General features: G+C 54.8%; 1 protein-coding gene and 1 long non-coding RNA gene across 9 annotated transcripts in view; one reads left to right on the top strand and one right to left on the bottom strand.

The window, feature by feature from the left end:
* LOC127582547 (lipoprotein lipase-like) overlaps nt 1-22,446 on the bottom strand; it is a 140,591-nt gene that overhangs the window by 2,606 nt on the left and 115,539 nt on the right. For all 4 annotated transcript variants that reach the window (XM_052037896.1, XM_052037892.1, XM_052037894.1 and 1 more), the window contains exons 5-9: nt 18,740-18,973; nt 15,940-16,182; nt 12,098-12,218; nt 3,823-4,062; nt 125-226 (exon numbers count right to left, since the gene is read on the bottom strand). In XM_052037896.1, the coding sequence (XP_051893856.1) occupies nt 125-226; nt 3,823-4,062; nt 12,098-12,218; nt 15,940-16,182; nt 18,740-18,973 (940 nt within the window). The remainder of the gene's footprint in view (nt 1-124; nt 227-3,822; nt 4,063-12,097; nt 12,219-15,939; nt 16,183-18,739; nt 18,974-22,446) is intronic.
* Nucleotides 1-22,446, top strand: part of LOC127582549 (uncharacterized) — a 118,113-nt gene that overhangs the window by 4,970 nt on the left and 90,697 nt on the right. The window contains exons 2-3 of one of the 5 annotated variants that reach the window (XR_007958123.1): nt 3,842-3,957; nt 6,579-10,427. The exons of 1 other annotated variant lie outside the window; for it this stretch is intronic. This is a non-coding gene — a long non-coding RNA (uncharacterized LOC127582549). Of the gene's footprint in view, nt 1-3,841; nt 4,088-6,578; nt 10,428-22,446 lie in introns of those variants that run through there. 3 more of the 5 variants (XR_007958121.1, XR_007958125.1, XR_007958122.1) reach the window with 3 other exon arrangements.

The raw sequence follows: 22,446 nt of genomic DNA, 5'->3' as shown, positions 1-22,446 counted from the left end.
CACGCGCTGAGCTCCCAAACACTGGACCAGTCACGGGGCACCTGCGAGAGGAGTCTGCACTGCTCAGCTGGAGTGGGCGAGGAGGAAGGTCTGGGTGCCAGGACCCGATGACACTCGTGCTTACCTCGTGGTGGGTGTCGACTCCTGACGGGCTGGGCAGCTCACAAAGATGACTTCCTGAGAGGGGGCTATACTGGCCGAGGAATCCTCCAAGCAGAAGACCATTCTGGAGGGATACAGGCAGACAGGCTGTAGGTCCTGAGCAGAAGCCCAGCTTCACCCACATCACCCAGCGAGAGGCACGAGCCCACCCACTCCCAGTCATTCACCATTGGGATGTGTTGCCAGGTCACGGGGACCTTCCCTGACTGTCACCCATGGCATTAACCAACCTTCCACCATCACGTTCCCCTGTCCATCTCTGCCTGGGTGGTCCCAATCACAGCTCAGTTACATCCCAATAAAACCTTCCAGTCAAAAATTTCTTTGGTGAGGTTGCTCCACTGAGCTTGGAAACCCGGAGAGCAGGGAGAGATACAGAGAAGTACAACAGCGCACCCAGCCCGAGGCAGACTCCAGCTGGGACACTGGGCAGCAGAGCCCATGGGGCAAAGCTCGGGTTGTTTCTGGTGCTGCACAGTGCAAGGTAACGTGCAAACTCCACACAGACAGCACCAGAGGTCAGGATCAAACCCAGCAATGTCACATTCTTCAGACTTTGGAACTGTCCCAGTGGATGGAGGGTGGTTAATGTAACCCCACTAATTAAAAAAGGAGGTAGAGACGGAACAAGGAATCATAGACTGGACTGCTTGGCATTAGCAGTGGGGAAAATACAGTGTTCACAGAAAAGGTGCACTAGCAGGACACTTGGAAAAGTGTGACAGACCGGTCAAGGTGAAGGGGAAATCATAGTTCTTAAAGCGACTGGCATCTTTCGAGGACGTAACCGGCAGAATAGATGAGGGAGAACCAGTGGGTGGGGAGTATTTGGACTTTCAGAAAGTAGTCAATTAAACCCCACGGGAGAGAGACTGTGTGTAAAATGAAAGCACGTGGGGTTGGGACCAAGGTGCCAATGAGGAAGAGAACTGGCAAACCGACAAGAGACGGAAGGAACTCACGGGTCTGTTTCAGAGTGTCAGGCAGTGACGAGTGGGTCCAACAGGGATCAGTGCTGGGACACCAGTGATCCACGATATACTCATGATCTGGACAAGGGAATTAAATGTAATATCTCCAAGTATGTGGGTGACACAAAGCTGGGGGTGGGGGGGGGGGGCGGTGGCACGGGGGGTGCGGAGAGGTTCTGGTGTGACTTGGACAGGTACATGGCAGATGTGAGGTGATCCACTTTGAAGGCAGATTATTACCTGAATGGTGGTACATTGGGAAGGAGGGGGGGACGGGGGGCCAGAGGTGCAACGGGATCTGGGTGTCCCCGTGCACCAGTCGCTGAAGTAAGCATGCAGGAAGACATATGGTATAATGGTATGCTGGCCTTCGTAGAGAGGGCAGGGATGTCTTCCTGCAGCTGTACTGGTGAGAACGCACCTCGAGTACTGTGTGTACTTTGATCTCCTTCTCCAAAGAGGGATGTTCTTGCTCTGGAGGGAGTTCAGTGTAGATTCACCAGGACTGATGCCCGGGATGGCAGGTCTGACATACTGGGTCAATCTTGTTTACATTCACTAGAGTGTAGCAGAATGGGAGCTGACTTCACTGAAACCTGCAAAATTCTAACAGCCCTGAACAGGTTGGATGCGGAAAGGCTGTTGCTGATGACGGGGATGTCCAGGGTAAGGGGTCACATCCTGAGGATAAGAGGTGGGTTGTTTCAGACTGAGATGAAGAGGAATTTCTTTTCCCAGAGAGGGGTGAACCTGTGGAATTCTGTGCCACAGAAAGCAGCTGAAGCCAAAGCATTAGATACATTCAAGGAGATGGATATTAGTCTTGGGGCTAGAGGGATCAAGGGATTTAGGAAGAAAGCTGGAACAGGGGACTGAATTTGGATGATCAGCCATGATTGTCCCGAATGGTGGACTGGTCCAGGAGGTTGAGAGACATGGGATCCAAGGTGAGCTGGCTAATTGGATCCAAACTTGGCTCAATGATAGGAACCAGAGGGTAACAGTGGATGATGCTTTTCTGATTGGAAGTCGATGACCAGTGGTGTACCACAGGGATCGGTGCTGGGACCCTTGTTGTTTGTGATATACAATGGGCGGCATGGTAGCGTAGTGGTTAGCGTGACGCTATTACAGCACCAGCGATCGGGGTTCAATTCCTGTCACTGTCTGTAAGGAGTTTGTACGTTCTGTGTCTGCGTGGGTTTCCGCCGGGTGCTCCGGTTTCCTCCCACATTCTAAAGACATACGGGTAGGTTAATATGGGTTTAAAATGGGCGGCGCGGACTCGCTGGGCCGGAAGGGCCTGTTACCACGCTGTAAATAAAATTTTAAAAAAACCTTGCGGATGTATGATTAGTACGTTTGTGGATGACACGAAAGTTGGTGATGCTGTGGATAGCGAGGAAGATCATCTAAAGCCATGGTAGGTCAAGGATCAGGTGAGAAGTTGGGTGGAGCATTGGCAGATGGAATTAAATCCTAACAAATTCAAGGTGGCGCATTTTGGGAAGTCAAAGAGGGATCAGACAGATACAGTAACTGGTTGGACGATAAGGAATGTCGATCAGCAGAGGGATCTTGGGGTTGAGTGCATAGCTCCCTGAAAGTGGCAGCACAGGTCGATAGGGTGGTGAAGAAGGCATATGGCATGCTTGCCTTCATAGGTCAGGGCATGGAATATAAAAGTTCATATGTAATGCGGCAACTGTTCAAAGCACTGGTTAGACCGCACTTGGAATAATGTGTGCAGCTCTGGTCTTCAAGCTACAGGAAATATGTGGCTGCACTGGTGAGAGTGTAGAGGAGGTTCGCCGATTGGAGGACTTTAGTTACGGGGAGAGACTGGACAGGCTGGCCTTGTTTTCTTCGGAGCGAAAGAGACTCAAGCAGTGACCTGACAGAGTACATAACATTATGAGGCAGAGATAGGGTAGGTAGTCAGAATCTTTTCCCCATGGTAGGGGTGTCAAAAACAAGAGGGCGTGGGTTTAAGGTGAGAGGGAGGAGTTTTAAAGGGGATTGGAGGGGAGTGGCTGATATCTGGAACGTGCTGCCAGAGGAGGCAGTGGAATCAGGTACAATCATCATGTTTAGGAAACATTTAGACAGACACTTGAATAGGCAAGGCATATGAGGATATGATCCTAATGCGGGGAAATGGGGTCAGTGTGAGTGGGTAAAAAGGTCGGCATGGCTGGGGGCCTGTTTCTGTGCTGTGCGATACGACTCCATGGAAGGAACAGTCAGCTCGGGCTGAATGGCCTACCTGCTCCTCTTTACTATAAATCTGCTGACTGGCCTCACGTGAACTCACAGAGGCTGCAGAGGGAGAGGTGGGGCTGGTTTATTTAAAAGATGTAATATTCCTTCTGGATTTGAATAAATATTCAGAGAAGTTTCCAGTCTTTCCTTTTGAGGGAAAGGACAGAGGATGTGGTGTTGGGATTGGACGAAGGGTCATGTGGGTCACAGAGACAGGGTGTGTGCCTGAGGGTCCAGTTCTTCCAGTTACATCCCAAAAGCAGCACCAATGACAGACAGCGGATTCCCTTGCAGAGGGAGAGACCATCCAAGAAATCACAAACAACCCTCTGTTCCTCGAGGTAAACACCGCTTTGCCCCTTGCATTGATCAAAATCCCCCGAATCAGCTGACGGTGATATTTCTGTTCCTGTCAGCCCCTCCTTACTTTTTCTGTGTTTCTCCAGACTTCACCCGGATCCTGCGGATCTGAATGTCGGAATCGGAACTGATCAAGGTGCTCCAGAGTGGCAGCTTGTACCAGGAAATGGAATTCTTCATTCTTTTCCACAGGGAATTCCAGGTGAGGGATGATTCCCACCTGAACTTTATGAGCAACAGGTCCCCAATGTCGACCTCGGTTACCACCAGGAAGGAATAGGTCTTGTTTGGTGAAAACCTCTCCACTCTGAACAAAACAGACGGATAGCATGGTGAGTCAGTGGGTTCAGTGGGCTGTGGGAGTTCTTCAGTGGCCCCGTTGTTGGAAGGAGATTGATGTAGACACCACATTGAACATCAGGCAGGTTTAGCACAGAGGGTGTCAGGGTTTACTGTGCCACACAGGACATCGTGAGAGGACGTCATGTAAGTAGGTCCCACGCTGATCCCCTTATTGGGAGGGGAGACCTGTCCCAGGATGGGGACAGTCAGTTCTCAGGAGGGTTACTGGCATGGACCAGATTCTGACAGACACTTGAACAGACAAGGCATGGAAGGGTTTGGTCCTAATGTGGGCAAGTGGGATTAGTGAGGATAGGCAACAAGGTCAGCATGAACATGGTGGGCCAAAGGGCCTGTTCCTGTGCTGCATGACGCCATAAGGTAACGGCTTGCCTAGGATCAATCAATAGCTTCCCCTGGATTGAGAGGCAGTGGGGGAGAAGAAGTGACCCAAGTGTGTACAACAGGCTGATATCAACGAAAATAAAACATCATTTGTAGAATGGGACGGAAAGCAAACACCCAGAATGGGGAAAACATAGAAGATGCAAACAAGAGTGTCACTGAGTAAAAAGCATCTACGTACAAAGTTTGGGCTATCAGATGGGATCAGACAACAGTGTTCTGTGCGGTATCGAGTCTAACCGATAAACAGATGAACTGTGCCCTGGATCCTGTCAATCATCTCTGAGATACACTGATAAACACCCACCTTTATAAATGGACAGAGAATATCCTGTGACACCACTGGGAAGAAGAGCAAGGGAATTCTGGCCAGTGTTCCTGCCTTCACCAACCCCACTCTGACCCGATGGACATCCTGCTGCTCTCAGATCTGACTGAGAAGTTGAAACAACCTCTGGGTCACTGGAGGAACGGCCTGTTACTCTGAACCGCAGGTCCCACCCAGCACCCAGTACCTGCTCTCAGCTGGTATAGTCAGAGTTCCCAGGTCAGCTGAATGCTGTGGTTCCTGGTGGGACGAGGACCAATATTATCAACTGGTCTCTCCGATCTCAAACTTGGAAATGGTCCTCTTATGTTGACACTACAACACGCTCCTGTGGGCCTGGTCAATCTCCAGACACTGCACCTTACCGATGGTCTCACCTGGAGCCTACAGTCCAGAACTGGCCAGTGGGCACTGGGACACTCCGGATTTGCTGCATGTTCTCCCGTGTAGCTGGATAGGGAAGTTGGCATGTGGAGCGACAGGAAGGACATCTGCCAAATCCGGACACAAGACCGTGTGATGCCGGGAATGTTGGCCATGTGGGAAAATTCCAGCTTCACCTGGAACCAATCACTTGCGTGATCATCTCCTGGGGAAATTGTGTCCAACGTGAAACGTGACTGGGGTTCCTGTGCCTGATGATCATCATTATTAATGCAACACCCATTCCTGAAACAACTTGCAGCTCGAAGGTCCACACCACAACACTCAGGGAACAGTTCCACACAACATAGAACAGTACAGCAGAGGCCCTTCAGCCCACCATGTCTGTGCCAACCATGATGCTAAATTAAACTTGTCCCTTTTTCCTGCACATGACCCATATCCCTCCATATCCATGTGCCTCTCTAACACCACTATCGTATCTGTCTCCAGCACCGCCCCCGGCAGCACGTTCCAGGCCCCCCCCCCCCCCCCCCCCCCCCCACCCCCCCCCCCCCCCCCCCCCCCCCCCCCCCCCCCCCCCCCCCCCCCCCCCCCCCCCCCCCCCCCCCCCCCCCCCCCCCCCCCCCCCCCCCCCCCCCCCCCCCCCCCCCCGTGTAAATATCTTGCCCTGCACACCCCTTTTATACTTACCTCCTTTCATCTTAAAGCCACTAGTATTCAACATTTCCACCCTAGGACAAAGATTCTAACTGTCTTCCCTATCAATCCCTCTCATAATTTTATAAACTTCCATCAGGTCTCCCCTCAGCCTCTGATACTCCAGAGAAAACAACCCAAATTTGTCCAACCTCTGCTTGTAGCTCATACCCTTTAATCCAGGCAGCATCCTGGTGAACCTCTTCTGCACCCTCTCCAAAGCCTCCACATCCTTCCTGTAATGGGGTGACCAGAACTGCACACAATGCTCCAAGTGCGGCCTAACCAAAGTTTTATACAGCTGCAACATGATTTCCTGACTCTTACACTCTATGCCCCGAGTGATAAAGCCATTCTATCTACTTGTGAGGCCACTTTCAGGGAGCTATGGACTTGGACCCCAAGATCCCTCTGTACATCAGTGGTGTTAAGGGTCCTGCCATTAAATGCATACTGTTCCCTTACATTTGACCTCCCAAGGGAACACCCCAACAACACCTGGGATGACTGGCTGTGGGCGTGCCCAGTAAACGGTCAGAAGCCATGCTCAGCTGACTACACTCCTACACGGAACGGCAAACTCCCCGCGTACCATTTCTGGGTGTGTAACACCCCAAACCTGTTCCAGATCTGATTTTAGCCGATATTATGATTATTTTTTGCAGAGGGCCTGACATGACATCAGTGAGAACGCTACAACCCAAACAGCAGATGACCCAATTTCAAGGCATTGGTCCCTCCTCCACCAGCGCAGTGGCTGCAGTGTGGACCATCTACAAAGTACCCTGCAGTTACTGACCCAGGATACTCCGTCAGCACCTCTTAAATAAAGGACAACAGGTGTGGGGCAACACCACCACTTACAGGTTCCCCTCCAAGTCACACACCATCCTGATTTGAAAATGTATCACCATTCCTCCACATCACTGGGTTTAAACCCTAGGACCCCCTCCCTAACAGCACTGTGGGACCACCTTCACCAGAAGGACTGCAGCAGTTCAAGGAGGTGGCTCATTATCACCGTTTCAAGGGCAGTGAAGGATGGGCAATGAATTCTGCCCTCTCAGTGGTGCTCATATCCCAGAAATAAACTTAAAAGGAAATTATCCAGGAGTTTGAGTCAGGGATCAGTTCCAAGTAATTTATTTTTACAAGCAGCCTGCCAGCCTCCTGCCTGGTCACCAGGGATGCCGTGCTCAGTAACCTGAGAAGCAGGAGGCATCCTTCCAACTCTTAAAGGGAGCCCGAGTCGCAGTTTATCCCAAGCCTGCTCTGCCGTTCAATGACCTTGGCTCCAACACCACTCTCCCCTGGCACAGTGACTCCAATGTAGTCCAAATGTTTACCACTCTCCACCCTACACCAAATGATCCTGCCTCCACAGCCCTCTGTAGAAATTCCGGAAATTTATGATCTTCTGACAGAAGAAATTCCTCCTCATCTCTGTCTGAAATGGACAACCCTTGTTCTGAAATTCCGTCCCATTGTTCTAGTTATCCCCACTGGGGGAACATCCTCTTAAAATTCACCATTAGTCCCCCTCAGAACCTCATGATTCAATAAGATCACCTCTCATTCTTCGATGCTCCGACAAGTTTCGGCCCAGTCTGCTTGACCTCTCTTTGCACATCGCAGGCACCAACCCAGCGAACTCCTCTGCACCCTCCAATGCAAGCCCACCCTCCGAACTAAAAACCGAGATCTGCACTGTACCCAGTCCTCCAGGTGCGGTCTCACCAGTGTCCTGCACAGGTGCATCAGAACTTCCCTACTTTTATACTCCAATAAAGGTCAGTATTCCATTAGTTTCTTCATCACTTGCTGTACCTGCCACTAATTTTTAGTGCTTCAGTCTTGCTTTCCCATTCTCACATTTTCCCCACATTACTCCACCTGCCAACCCCTTGCTCACTCACCTAACCCGTCTCGATCTCCCTGCAGGCTTGGTGTCTGCCTCACAACTTGGCACTGTTGTATCAGCAGCAGATCTGGCTCCAGTGGACTTGGTTCCTTCCTCCAGTTTTCAATAAGTGAGGCCCCAGCCCTGGTCCCTGTGGCAGCCCACCAGTTCCTGCTGCCAGTCTGAAAATGACCCACTTACTCTCACTGGATACTTTCCTGTTAGTTATTCTCCCTTCCTGTCTGTGCCAATAATTTACCACTAACCCCATGAGGTCTTCTACTGGAAGCTTTTATTTGGCATTGACCGATTCTGCTCGATCATTTTCTAAATGTTCTGCTGTGACCTCTGTCATGAATTCCAGCATTTTTACAAATACTGGGCCAACTAGCCTTCGGTTTCCTGCCTTCAGTCTCCCTTCTTGAATAGAGACTTCACATTGTGGTTTTCCAGGCCTCTGGGACCTCTCCAGAATCCAGGGGATTTGGTCGATCACAGCTCAGCCCCAGGCTGTAGGTCTCAGCTCCGGGACTTGCGCACCTTCACCCCTCTCAGTTTGCCCAGTCCCATCCTGTAGTCCATGATTATCTACTGTCGTTGCTTTCAGTGCCTGCTACGTGGAAGCTCCTACCAGTTGTTACGAACATTTATCAGTTCAGTTCCATTCTCTCCTTCTCCCTCCTCATCATACTTTACCCTCTTTTCCTGCTTGTATAAACAGTAAAGTTCCAATAATCCGCTATCCGATACCTGGTTCGCCTTTGACGTTTACCACACTCGCTTCTACTTATGCCATTGGTAGCAATGTGGCCCATGACGTCTGGCTGCTCATGCCCCTGGCACTGGGGAGGTAACACACCATCCCAGAGTTGTGTCTATGGCCACAGAAACACTACTCTCTCCCAATTACTGAATCCCTGATCACTACTACTCCCCAACTCTTCCCCCTCCCCTCCTGTGCGGTTGGGTCTCTTGCAGCGCCACTCTCCTGTCTCTGACTGCACTCCTCTGAGGATTCACTGGCCCAAGGACATCTGAAAGGGAAGATCCGTGGTGTGAGATGGACTCAGAGACCTCCTGCACTACCTCCCTGCTCCTGCCTCCTGGTCTGTCACCCTCGTCCAGCAGAGTGACCACTGCCCCGAACGTGTTATCCAAGTGCAGCCTTGAGGATGCACACGCCGTCTCCATGTCCCATCTGCTTCCTGACCCTGGAGCTCGAGCTGCTGTGGTGGAGGCACTTCCTGCACATCTCCATCACCGCAGGTGTCCACGGCTTCCACACTTCCATGCCCGCTCCATTCCCATGCCCGGATCAACTACTTTGTCTCGTGAGATGGACCCAACTTCCCTTTTGCTGGTACGGGAGCTCTGGAAGCTGCTGAGGACCTCCCGTCACGGGACATCTTCCCCCACACACCCCGCGGGACCTCCTGACGCGGGACATCTCCCGTCCCGGGGCACCCTGACACGGGACATCTCCCGTCCCGGGGCACCCTGACACGGGACATCTCCCGTCCCGGGGCACCCTGACACGGGACATCTCCCGTCCCGGGGCACCCTGACACGGGACATCTCCCGTCCCGGGGCACCCTGACACGGGACATCTCCCGTCCCGGGACACCCTGTCACGGGACATCTCCCGTCCCGGGACCTCCTGTCACGGGACATCTCCCGTCCCGGGACCTCCTGTCGCGGGACATCTCCCCTCCCGTCGCAGAACATCTCCCATCCGGGACCTCCTGTCGCGGGATGTCTCCCCCCCACACCTACTGTCCTTGTGGCGAAGCATCTGCCTTGAGCAGGGATCTACTGACAGAAGTTTCCTGGGGTCAGCTTATTGCTTTGTTACATTTATCCAATGGGCTGTTTTAGTTCCCAGTGACTGAAGTACTCACTCTTGCTCATCTATTTCCACACCACAAACCATTGGGGTTCCCAGTGACCGGCCCGCCTTTGGCTCCAGCCGATTACCAGCTCTGAAAGTGTCACTTAGTTTTCCACGTACAAGTCAAGGAACATCAGAAAGTCCCTGGAGCTGTGGCAAGATAAACTTTTCACGTGTGATCCAGCTTCTAATTCTTCCAGAGGAGCCGCTGTGATCACTGATATCCTGAGAGGAGTAGGGAACTCCCCGACTCTCCCCAGCAACTTTCCCCTCTGACAGAACAGCTCAAAGGTGGATGAGCTAAGTTACAAATTGACTTTTTCAAAGCTTTTCAAGCTCTGCAGGGTGACAAAATACTGGGTGCACAAACTGAAGCTCTATCACAGTCTCTGGCTTGGAATTTCTCAAAGGTTTGCTTTCACTGTATTTCTCTGGTCCCTCTACTATGGGAGGATGCTGAGCACCTTCTAGTACTTCTACACAGTAATAATAACATGGAGACAGTACTTCTGTTGGTAAGGAAAAATTAAACCAAACATTGAGCCTTGTAGAACTACAATGATGTCTCTGATTAATGCTGAGGCAAGATGCTGAGAGAGGCAGCTGTCACTCTCATCAGGAACAGTGTGCAGCTTAGACAGGCACCTGGACAATGGGGTGTCCGGGGAAAACACTCAAACAGCACGGGGAATGTGCGCTCTACTATTGGGAAGGAAGCCTGTCCTTCTCAGCAGTACATTTACACACAGGAGTGTGGTCACTGTAGTTAAACTGGAAACACTCCAGTCCGTTTGTGCACAGCAGGATTCCACATAGGGTGATGTAAAAATGACCCCAAAACTTCTTGTGACATTGGCTGAGGGATAAACTTTAGTTGGAATATCAGCGATAATTCCCTGGCTCCTGTGAAATACCCCCCCTGGAATCTTGGTTTTGAAGGTGGTGCCTCAGTCCTGTGTGGAGTGACCGACGGGATCCCTTGTTCAGTGGGAAGGCACCCTTTGCCCAGATAAGGAGAGTGGGGGGATTGTTACAGTAGCGTCTGGGTCAGGCATGTCGACAAAGTTCTGGAGTTGCAGACAGAGGGTGGGTCGTGATGGGGAAGGTCTGGGTGTTGATGGGTGCGTGAGGGAGTGTAGGCCGTAAATGGGAGTTGAGTAGGGGGGTGGGGATGGTGTGGGTGGGGAGGGTGTGGGGGGTGGGGATGGTGGGGGTGGGGAGGGTGTGGGGGTGGGGATGGTGGGGTGGGGATGGTGTGGGGTGGGGATGGTGTGTGGGTGGGGATGGTGTGGGTGGGGATGGTGTGGGGTGGGGATGGTGTGGGGTGGGGATGGTGTGGGGGGTGGGGATGGTGTGGGGGGTGGGGATGGTGGGGGTGGGGAGGGTGTGGGGGTGGGGATGGTGGGGTGGGGATGGTGTGGGGTGGGGATGGTGTGGGTGGGGATGTGGGGGGTGGGGATGGTGGGGGTGGGGAAGGTGTGGGTGGGGATGGTGTGGGGGTGGGGATGGTGGGGGTGGGGATGGTGGGGGTGGGGATGGGGATGGGGAGGGTGTGGGGTGGGGAGGGTGTGTGGGGTGGGGATGGGGGGGTGGGGATGGTGGGGGTGGGGATGGTGTGGGGGTGGGGATGGTGGGGGTGGGGATGGTGTGGGTGGGGAGGGGGGGGTGGGGATGGTGGGGGTGGGGAGGGGATGGTGGGGGTGGGGAGGGTGTGGGGGTGGGGATGTGTGGGGGGTGGGGATGTGGGGGGTGGGGATGTGTGTGGGGTGGGGATGGTGGGGGTGGGGATGGTGGGGGGTGGGGATGTGTGGGGTGGGGATGGTGGGGGTGGGGAGGGTGTGTGGGGTGGGGATGGTGGGGGTGGGGAGGGTGTGTGGGGTGGGGATGGTGTGGGGTGGGGATGGTGTGTGGGGTGGGGATGGTGGGGGTGGGGATGGTGTGGGGTGGGGATGGTGGGGGTGGGGAGGGTGTGTGGGGTGGGGATGGTGTGTGGGGTGGGGATGGTGTGGGGTGGGGATGGTGGGGGTGGGGAGGGTGTGGGGGGTGGGGATGGTGGGGGTGGGGAGGGTGTGTGGGGTGGGGATGGTGTGGGGTGGGGATGGTGGGGGTGGGGATGGTGTGGGGTGGGGTAAGGCAGTCAGACTCTGCAGCTGGAATTACTTAGTGGCTGTTGGAAGGTCTATGCTGAAGGAAAAGAACGCTCAGAGCAAGCTGGGGCCTCCAACCCGACTCAGGTTCCCACTGGGAACCGGATCATCCCATGTCTGATTCTGCAACCGGTCAGTGGGTCCAGGGAGAAGCACTGTTACCCCTCGTGGAACCTGCGCTGGGTTACTGGGGCCCCAGGTGCCGTTGGAAGGCAGCCGAGCTGTGCTGTGGGCTGCAGTCTGACTCACGTTTCAATCTGAAGGTTCTCAACATCATTCCTCGTCCCATGAAGAGACACAGATAGTGTGGGGTCAATGTCAAAGTGGGTAATCCTGCTGGAGAAGTGAATCTTCAGCTGATAGTGATAAACTGGGAAGAAAAAGAAGGTGTGGTTAATTACAATCAGTTTGTAGCCTCTGTTCAATGTTGCTGGCAGCTGCACCGTGTTCCCTGCTCCAGGGGTCCACAGCCAGAGTTGTGGTCAGACCTTCTTCAGAGGACAGCAAGGATCTCCTGGCCCCCACACTCATTTCAGGGAGAGCACCACTGGGCCCAGAGGAGAGGGTGCTATTACCACAGAGACACAGCCTGGCTCCACAGCCCTTGGCGGCCCCAGTGACGCTGCCCTGGAAAAGCGCCGTCTCCAGAGGCCAGCATCCAATGCCGAGGTACAATGGTGGTGGAACATTGTTGCTGTGGAATGCCCCAGGACACATTCAGTGTGATGGCCAGTCGCCGTTGTTTGGTGGAGCTGTAACTCACGGGCTTATGATGGTGCTTTATGATCAACTCACACACCCACCCAGAACCTTTCCTGAGACCACCCAGACTCTCACCTACTCAGCTTCCACCCAGGGCACCTACCCTTAAAGCCCCCCGTTCAACCTTCTGTGAAGGACTGGCTGCTGGTGTCAGACAGAACGTTTAAAACAGCAGATGGGCCTGAGTCAGGCCAGTGAGTACAACCCAGCAACTGCTGCTGCAGCCAGAGGTCCCACCGGCACCCACCCACAGCATGTGGGACTGTGCACACTCTGCTACTCCGGAAGGAACAGAAATAACTCAACACATGGTTTAGTAGCTGTCGACTTTGCTGTTTCAGCTTTACCGATTCAAATTTATTCTAATCAGGTACCTCATTGTGGCCATCAACAGTTCCCAGTGAAGAGCCCTGCGGTGACGAGATGGTGCAGTGGAGATTCACCAGGACTGGAGGACTTTAGTGATGGGGAGGGACTGGACAGGCTGGGCTTGTTTTCCCTGGAGCGAAGGAGGCCGAGGGGGGACCTGACAGAGACATATGAAGCCCTAGGGAGCGAAGCTGGGGTAGATAGTCAGAATCTTTGCCGAGGTATCAAAAACGAGACAGGTTTAAGGTGAGAGGAAGGAGGTTGAAAGGTGACTTAAGGGGTCAGTTTCTATTTTGTACCGAGAGTGGTTGATATCTGGAACTCGTTGCCCAGGGAGGTGGTGGAACCAGATACAACTATTACAGAGGAATTTGGACGGGTGCATAAGTAGGCAGGCCACAGAAGGACATGGCCCTATTGAAGGTAAATGGGATCGGTGTGGACAGGAAAGGTCAGCAGGGACGTGGTGGGCTGAAGGGCCTGTTTCGGTGCCCTACAAACCTTACTCTATCACACAGTACAAGGCAATTCAGCCCATCAAGTCTGTGCTGCCTCCAATTAGCTGCACGTCCTGCTCTTCCCCATGGCCAGGCAAGGTGGTGTGTGTGGACTGTTCATCCAACATTCCCTGCCCTCTCACTCTGTGCCCTCAGCACGTCTCCCCATCTCCCAGCTGCTCAGTGGGTTTGCCCATTAGGGCATTTCACAGGAACACTCTGAACCAAGCTACATGTGGCAAAAGGTTAGCAGAGGCTTGGTCGGACAGCTGGCCTTCAGGATGCTGGGAAGGAGAGGTCTGGGGAGGGAATTCCACAACACAGGGGCTTGGCAGCTGAGGACGCAGGCAGAGGCAGGAGTGATAACCTGAGGAGGGAACGACGGCCCAGGACTTGGAGGGGTGTGGCTATCCACTCACACCCGGGCCAACAACTATGGCCATTTCCCTGAGCACGTCAGGGGCCAGCTGGGAGTCATCCTCCTGTGGGATTGGGGTTGGCAGCTCTCCTGCTCCGGAGGACATGTGAACCATACGGGTTGAGGCCGATTGAGCTCCCTCGCCTCCATCCTTAGAGTTTCAGTGGACGTTGCCATGGTGCGATGGCCTATGGACAAGGTTGCTGACCTACCAGCCCTGAAACTTTGCCCGCCCCCCCACAACAGGTGCCGGGCCGGGAGGTATGGCAGAGGGAGGGGAGCGAGGCCTGGGGGAGATGTTGAAGCAGGATCGAGGTGATGTTACAGAGGTGGGGTTGGGGGAGGTGGTGCAGACCTGTGGTGTGAAGGTCACACTGGGGTCAATTGTGAGAGGAGGGCTGGGAGTGTCCTGGGTCAGTCTCAGTGAGGAGAAGGGTTCCTTGTCATGGGACAGAGAGTGAGACGTGCAGAGGACTTAAACCCCTACCACCTCAGACACCAGGCAGGGGGGTTTGGGCTGGTGGGGGGGGTGGGGAAGTTATAATGCCCTGGGGTCCCTGCCCATCAGCATTGGTCCATGATGATGTCAGCGGTTGGGTGGCCCAGGATGACCAGGTGCGAGGTGTGGACCTGCCCTGACTCCACACTGACAGGAGGCTGGGGGTCTGGGGGTGGGGGACGTTCCAGTGAGTTCCACATCATCACCTCTGAGTAAAACAAAATCCCTCCAGAATATAGTATTAATGGTAGGACTCTTGACAGTGTGGAGGATCAGAGGGATCTTGGGGTCCGAGTCCATAGGACGCTCAAAGTGGCTGCGCAGGTTGACTCTGGTTAAGAAGGCATATGGTGTATTGTCCTTCATCAATCGGGGAATTGAATTTAGGAGCCGAGAGGTATTGTTGCAGCTATATAGGACCCTGGTCAGACCCCACTTGGAGTACTGTGCTCAGTTCTGGTCACCTCACTACAGGAAGGATGTGGAAGCCATAGAGAGGGTGCAGAGGAGATTTACAAGGATGCTGCCTGGAATGCGGAGCATGCCTTATGAAAGCAGGTTGAGGGAACTCGGCCTTTTCTCCTTGGAGAGATGGAGGATGAGGGGGGACCTGATAGAGGTATATAAAATGATGAGAGGCATTGATCAGGCAGATAGTCAGAGGCTTTTCCCCAGGGCTGAATTGGTGGCCACAAGAGGACACAGGTTTAAGGTGCTGGGGAGTAGATATAGAGGAGATGTCAGGGGTAAGTTTTTTACTCAGAGAGTGGTGAGTGTGTGGAATGGGCTGCCCGCAACGGTGGTGGAGGCTGATACGATAGGGTCATTTAAGAGACTGTTAGATAGGTACATGGAGCTGAGTAAAATAGAGGGCTATGGGTAAGCCTAGTAATTTCTAGGGTAGGGACATGTTCGGCACAGCTTTGTGCTGTAATTGTTCTATGTTCTATGTTCAACCCCACGTCCCACCCCAACCGTAAACCCGTGCCTGCCCCTCACTACGGGGGGGACTTCCCTCTCCACTCCCAGTCTGAAACAGATGTGACCTGCGTTGGCTCTGCTCTCACACACTACCCCACCTCCCCAGCCCCACCTCACCGCTGAAACCTCACACACTGCCCCACCTCACACTGAAACCTCTCTCCCTGCAACCCAGTCGGTGAACCCTTCTGATAAACTCTGCCTGCCCACAGTTCCTCTCCCACTCACCAATACCGACCCCTCGACCAGCCGGGACACCACGGCTTCCCTGCTGTGGATCCCAGGCCTGAAAAGGCTGAGTGATGAATGACTAAATATAGGCCCCTCCACACCAGCCCCCACATCAGAGAGAACCCCGACTCTGGCCCCCACCCCGGCCCCTCTCTCAGACAGAACCCCCAACCCCTCCCCCAGAGAGAACCCCCCACCATGGCCCCTCCCCCAGAGAGAACCCCCCACCTCAGCCCCTCCGTCAGAGGGAACCCCCCCACCCCAGCCTCTCCCTCAGAGGGAACCCCCCCACCCCAGCCCCTCCCTCAGAGAGAACCCGTGCCTCCAGCCCTACCTCGGAAAGGCATCTCCGCCCTGGTCTTCAGGTACATCCTGCTGACCCTCCTGGTGTGGACCCGAGTCACGCTGTAGCCCAGGGCGTTGCACCGATTCTTGCGGCAATTCAGACACATCCCTTTTTCGAAGGACTGGTGGCTGCCGCAGCGGAACGCGATGCATGGCTGGTCTTCGTGCAGCAGGGAGTCGATGAAGAGGTGGATCGATCGCTCGTGCTCACACTTTACAGCTTCCGAGAACGCTGCAGGGTGACAGAGACCTGGTGACCGAGACCTGGTGACCCACGCCTGCGTACATCACACCACACACCCCGAGACCTGGTGACCCACGCCCGCGTACATCACGCCACCCACCCCGAGACACGGTGACCCACGCCCGCGTACATCACGCCACCCACCCCGAGACCTGGTGACCCACGCCCGCGTACATCACCCCACGCACCCCGAGACACGGTGACCCACGCCCGCGTACATCACCCCACGCACCCCGAGACACGGTGACCCACTCCCGCGTACATCACGCCACCCACCCCGAGACAGGGTGACCCACGCCCGGGTACATCACGACACCCACCCCGAGACACGGTGACCCACGCCCGGGTACATCACGCCACCCACCCCGAGAGACGGTGACCCACGCCCGTGTATGTCACGCCACCCACCCCAAGACGCGGTGACCCACGCCTGCGTACATCACGCCACCCACCCCGGTAACCATCCGGCCAGAACCACACGGCTCTCGTGGTGACCCACGGGCTGTGCCTCCTCACACCACCTGCCCCATTACTCACAACAACCCCTCACCACTCGGGTGACCACCGACCAATCACCTTCCCCCAGTAGGGGTGACAATGGACCAATCCCTCCCATTTCCCCCACTCACAACCAGGGTAACAACAGACCAGTCCCCTCCTGTTCCTGCCCTCACTGGGGTAACAGTAGACCAGTGAACCATCCTGGTGTTTTGAACTGTTACACGTAGGGGCAGTTTCCACCAATACATCAGATCATGTCTGACGGACACAGTTACCCGCACCACTGAGGTGAAACCCAACAACATGCTGACCCAAGGTGTAAAGACGGAAGGAGCTGGAAGGGTTTGGAAGGTCACACTTTCAGTGCCGAGGGGATCTTTCTTTTCTCAGTTTCTGGGACGTGGGATAACATTTATTGTTCACCCCTAACTGCTGGTGGTGAACCTCTGCAGTTCTCCCACAGTGCTGTTGGGGAGGGAGTCGCAGGGGTTCAACCCAGGGTCAATAGACCTCCAGATTAGGGTGGTGTGCGAGGTGGAGGGGAACATGCAGGAGGTGACGTTCCCCTGCCTTTGTCCGGCTCGGCCCTACAGGTCGGGGTTTGGGAGGTGCTGTCAGAGCAGCCGGGGTGAGTGAGTGCGGAACATTTTGTGGATGGTGCACACTGCAGCAACCGACCACTGGGGGCAGGGTCTGCTGATGGGACACCTCGCTGCTGACCAACGACAGCCAGCCACCCCTGTGGGGACCAGAGCTGCAACTGGTGCGGGTCGGACTGCCCTGTGTCCCACACCCACGGGGTGAGACAATAGTTGGGGGCAAAGCCCACACGGCCTCCAGAGGAGGGGGTGGTCTCGGAGCTCTGCACAGCCCCCTAGAGAACCTGAAGATGGACCCCCTCCCCCAAACAGTCCCTACCAGCCAGACCTGGCCACGCTCACCATCTCACTGTGGAGCCCACGCCACCCTCATGGTATCCCAGCTGCTGATTCAACAGGACCGTGGGCACCTGCATGTTCAAAAGGCACTCGGTGAACATTCGTTATACAAAGTGGGGATTCCTTGGGATGGCAAAATGATCACAAATAGAGGGTTGGTTGGGGACAGAGACCGTTGTGGGTGGGATGTCACCAGGAGCAGCCTCTTGTTCATGACTTTGGTGATAGATCCCAATGTGTCCAAGTTTGCTGATGATACCAAGCGAGTTGTGAGGAGGTGCAAGGAAGGTGGTTGCAGATGGAGAACACTCTGGGAACAGGAGGGGTCACACAGCCAGGTCGGGAGAGAAGACAGAATGCTCATTAAATGGTGAGAAACTCATCTGTCTGCAAAGAGGATTCGTGGTGCGAGGTTCATGAGATGTGGCAAGTGAACATGGAGAGATGGTGACCAACGGGTACCTTGGCCTCTGCTGCAAGGGGGGAGGGTGAACAGGTCCATCAGCTGGGTTACAGGGCTGAGCTTTGTGCAGTTTTGGTCCCTGTTATGTCTGCCTGGAGTGGGTGTAGTGTGGTCACTAGGACTAGGGGCTTGTCCCGAAGACAGACCGAGCCAATCAGCTGCTGTGCAGTGGAACCTGAAGGAGGAGTTCTGCATGGACCCTGCACCTCACCCAGTGCAGAGACCACATTATTGGGGCAGTTATTTCATCTACAATCAAAGTGAGAGACCTTCCTTATACAGGAGGAGGCCATTTGACTCCTGCAAATACTTCCTCCAGCTCACTTTTGAATCCGACGATTTTACTTTCAGAGAATGTAGTTCAGACCACACACACTCACCGCGTGTCCAGCCTTCCCATCCACCTGGCTCCTCTGACCATCACCCTGAACCTCTGTCCTCCGTTTCCTTCTGTTGCCATTGGAAATATTTTCTCCTCATATCAAAGCTCCTCCATCAGACCTTGCCTTCACCTTCCCTGGCCCAAGGAGAATGGCCCCCAGCTTCCCCACTCACAACACCTCACCCATGAGCCCCTGCCCTTCTGCCTGCTGACACCCAATGCCCCAGAGAAGGTATCAGCCACCGTGCCCCTTGCTCTTACCGTAAATGCCGTACATGGCAATGTTGTTGACGGCCTTCTGTAGGTCACAGCCCGGCTGGAAGCTGCCTCCATTTGGGTAGATGTCAACGTGGCCCACAGGCTGCCGAATCCCAATGCTCATCCCCAGAGACTCCCGGGTGAAGGTGTGGAGAACATCAACAAAAGTGGCATCGTCAGGGGAAAGCCGTTCCTGAGCATGGAGCCCCTCAAACACTGGCCCCGCTGGGTCCAGCCCTGGAAGGAAGCACCGACACACACCAATGGGGCCATCTGTTTCAGAGTTTGCCGTTCTACATTAGCAGTTACCACATTGTACAGTGGACCCGTGACCTATTCGGATCAGGCAGTGGATGGAGGGTGGGGTTGAGGAGGGACGAGGCCTCCTCCCTGGAAAATCAGTCACAGGGGGAGGTGTTTGCTTGGAGTGGTGGAAGACCCTACTTGGGGCTCTGCTCTCCTGCCCCACCTTACACACAGACAGTCACAGGGCACACGCGCCACCTCGCGTCTCTGCCCTGTGACGTGTTGCCACCTTAATGCGAGGGGGCTGGAAGCAGGGTGGAATTATTGAGGACACTCGCACAGCGGGGTCGCACCATCGACCTTAGCGAGGGAAACCACAGCAGCTCAAGGTTCCTGGAGTCTTCAGACAAAGATTAAAAAAGACAAGAGGTTGTAATATTGGTTCAAGAAACGAGAGCTGTTTAATGAGATGAGGCGTGAGGATCATCGGCAAATGAAGCCACACATTGGACTGAGGGACTGAGGGCCAACTGCTGACGTGCAACAGACCCCAGAGACAGTCAGAGGGACACAGAAGCACCAACATGGTCACATTTCTGAAAAACGCAAGAACAGGGTGCCTGCAAATTCAGGTGGAGAACACACTTCCATCACGCCATCGACAACCGGTGCTTCAACAAGTGAAACAAGACAACGGCCACGTCTTGTTTCCTGTCACTCCATCCCAACAACACCCCATCCCCAACAACACCCCATCCCACACCCCATCCCAACAACACCCCATCCCACACCCCATCCCAACAACACCCCATCCCAACAACACCCCATCCCACACCCCATCCAACAACACCCCATCCCACACCCCATCCCAACAACACCCCATCCCAACAACACCCATCCCACACCCCATCCCAACAACACCCCATCCCACACCCCATCCCAACAACACCCCCATCCCACACCCATCCCAACAACACCCCCATCCCACACCCCATCCCAACAACACCCCATCCCACACCCCATCCCAACAACACCCCCATCCCACACTCCATCCCAACAACACCCCATCCCCAGCCGTCGCCCCCATCCAACACCCCCATCCCCAGCCAACACCCCCATCCCACACCCCATCCCCAAACAACCCCCCCATCCCCAGCCGACGCCCCATCCCCAGCCGTCGCCCCCATCCCACACCCCATCCCCAGCCAACACCCCCATCCCACACCCCATCCCCAAACAACACCCCCATCCCCAGCCAACGACCCCATCCCCAGCCAACACTCCCATCCCACACCCCATCCCCAGCCAACACCCCCATCCCACACCCATCCCCAGCCACGACCCCATCCCCAGCCAACGACCCCATCCCCAGCCAACGACCCCCCACAAATCTCCGGTCCCCAGGAGACCCCAATCCCCCCACTGACCTTGCACTGCCCCCAACCCCACTCACCACCTGGTGTCCAATTCTTGCTCTCCCCCCCACCCGGACAACATTGCTCTGCAATCCATCATCCCCCCCAACAACAGCGGTGGTCTCACCCCCATCCCCGAGCTCAGTCCCAGGGAGGAGAGGGCAGTCTGTTTATTGTCCAGTGCCGTTGGGTCTGGGTTCCACGTCCACTGTTGGCCATCCGACAAACCGTCCCAGCCCACACATCCCCACCGTCCATCACCAGGTCCTGGAGGAGGGTTCAGTTACCCTGCCCCACTCTGGGACTGAGGGTCACTGGGGTCGGTGGGGGGTGGTGCACTCAAGACAACCTGTTTAACCCAGCTGGAGGGGGACAGTCTGGGTGGTTTGTAGGGAGGAGGGGTATCAGTGAGAGCAGTTAGACAGCAGGTCAGAAGGTTCAAGGACAGAGGTGAGGGCTCAGAACAGGCTGTGTCACAGCACAGAATCCTCGCTCCACCAGCTCACCTGAGCTCTGTGTGACCACCCATTGCCGGCTGTTGGGTGAAATATACAGCATGGAAACAGGCCCTTCAGCCCAACATGTCTGTGCCAACCAAGATGTCTACCTGAGCCAGTCCCATTTAACTGCATTTGGCCCCTGTCCCTCTAAACCTTTCCCATCCATGGACCTGTCCAATTATCTCTAACTCCCCCACTCTAAGAAAAAGACTGACCGTCCACCATATCTACACCCCTCAGGATTTTATAAACCTCTATAAGGTCATCCCTCAGCCTCCTTTGCTCCAGGGAAACAGTCCCGGCCCATCTGGTCTCTCCTTATAACTGAAGCCCTCAGTTCCGGTAACGTCCTTGTGAAACGTTCCTGCATCTTTCCAGCTTAATGCCATCCTTCCTACAGCTAGACAACCAGGACTGCACACGGAACTCCAGGCGTGGTCTCACCAATGGCTGATACAGCTGGTCTGCTTGTCGAGCTGTAAACTGTGCCTCCAGAGGCTGGGATCAGGAGCCTCAGCCGTGCAGCTGGAGAATGGACGTCAGGCAGTTTGGGGTCAGTGTAAGCAGCATTGAGAGGCGAGGTCACAGCCTGTGCTGGGGAAGGGGGCAGTGGGGAGTGAGCAATAACTCTGATGTCAGGGGTGGGCAGGGTAGGAGGGTGGGGGAGGTTGTTCCTCACTGCAGTTACCAACACCCCCCACCCCCACCCCCCCAGAAATGCCCAGTGACACTGTACCAGGACACCGTCACGGGTAGACAGGGTGGTGAGACAGGTGTCTAGCACGCTGGCCTTCATCAGTCAGGGCACTGAGTACAGGAGCTGGGACGTTATGTTGCAGTTGTACAAGTCGTTGGTGAGGCCACACTCGGAGCACTGTGTACAGTTTGGTCACCCTGTTATAGGAAAGACGTGGTTAAACTGGAAAGAGGGCAGGGAAGATTTACAAGGATGTTGCCAGGACTCGAGGGCCTGGGTTACAGGGAGAGGTTGGCCAGGCTGGGTCTTTATTCCTTGGAACATAAGAGAATGAGGGGCGACCTTATAGAAGTGTTTAAAATTATGAGAGGCAGAGATAAGGTGGACAGTAACAGCCTTTTCCCCAGGGTAGGGGAGTCCAAGACTAGGGGGCGTAGGTTGAGGATGAGAGGGGAAAGATTTAAAAGGGACCTGAGGGGCAACTTTTTCACACCGAGGGTGGTGAGTGCATGGAACAAGCTGCCAGAGGAAGTGGGTGAGGCAGGTAGAACAGGATCATTTAAGAAGCACTTGGATAGGTACATGGAGGGGCAGAGCTTGGAGGGATATGGGCTGAATGCAGGAAATTGGGACTAGCCGTGTGGGCACCGTGGTCGGCATGGACTGGTTGGGCCGAAGGGCCTGTATGCGTGCTGCATTGCTCCATGACTCTATTGGAGATGCCTGCCATCTAGTGCCAACTCATGGCAACACAAGTGTCAGAGCAAAGCATTGCCAAGATGAAGGAACCAGCCATGTCTGAAACTTGCAACATGACTCAGTTGTAGATTCAGCTGCTGCGAGGGAGCCCAG

This window comes from Pristis pectinata, chromosome 24 (genome assembly GCF_009764475.1).
Source record: "Pristis pectinata isolate sPriPec2 chromosome 24, sPriPec2.1.pri, whole genome shotgun sequence".
In the NCBI taxonomy this organism is placed as follows: Eukaryota; Metazoa; Chordata; class Chondrichthyes; order Rhinopristiformes; family Pristidae; genus Pristis; species Pristis pectinata.
This window is presented reverse-complemented; position numbering and strand designations above follow the sequence as displayed.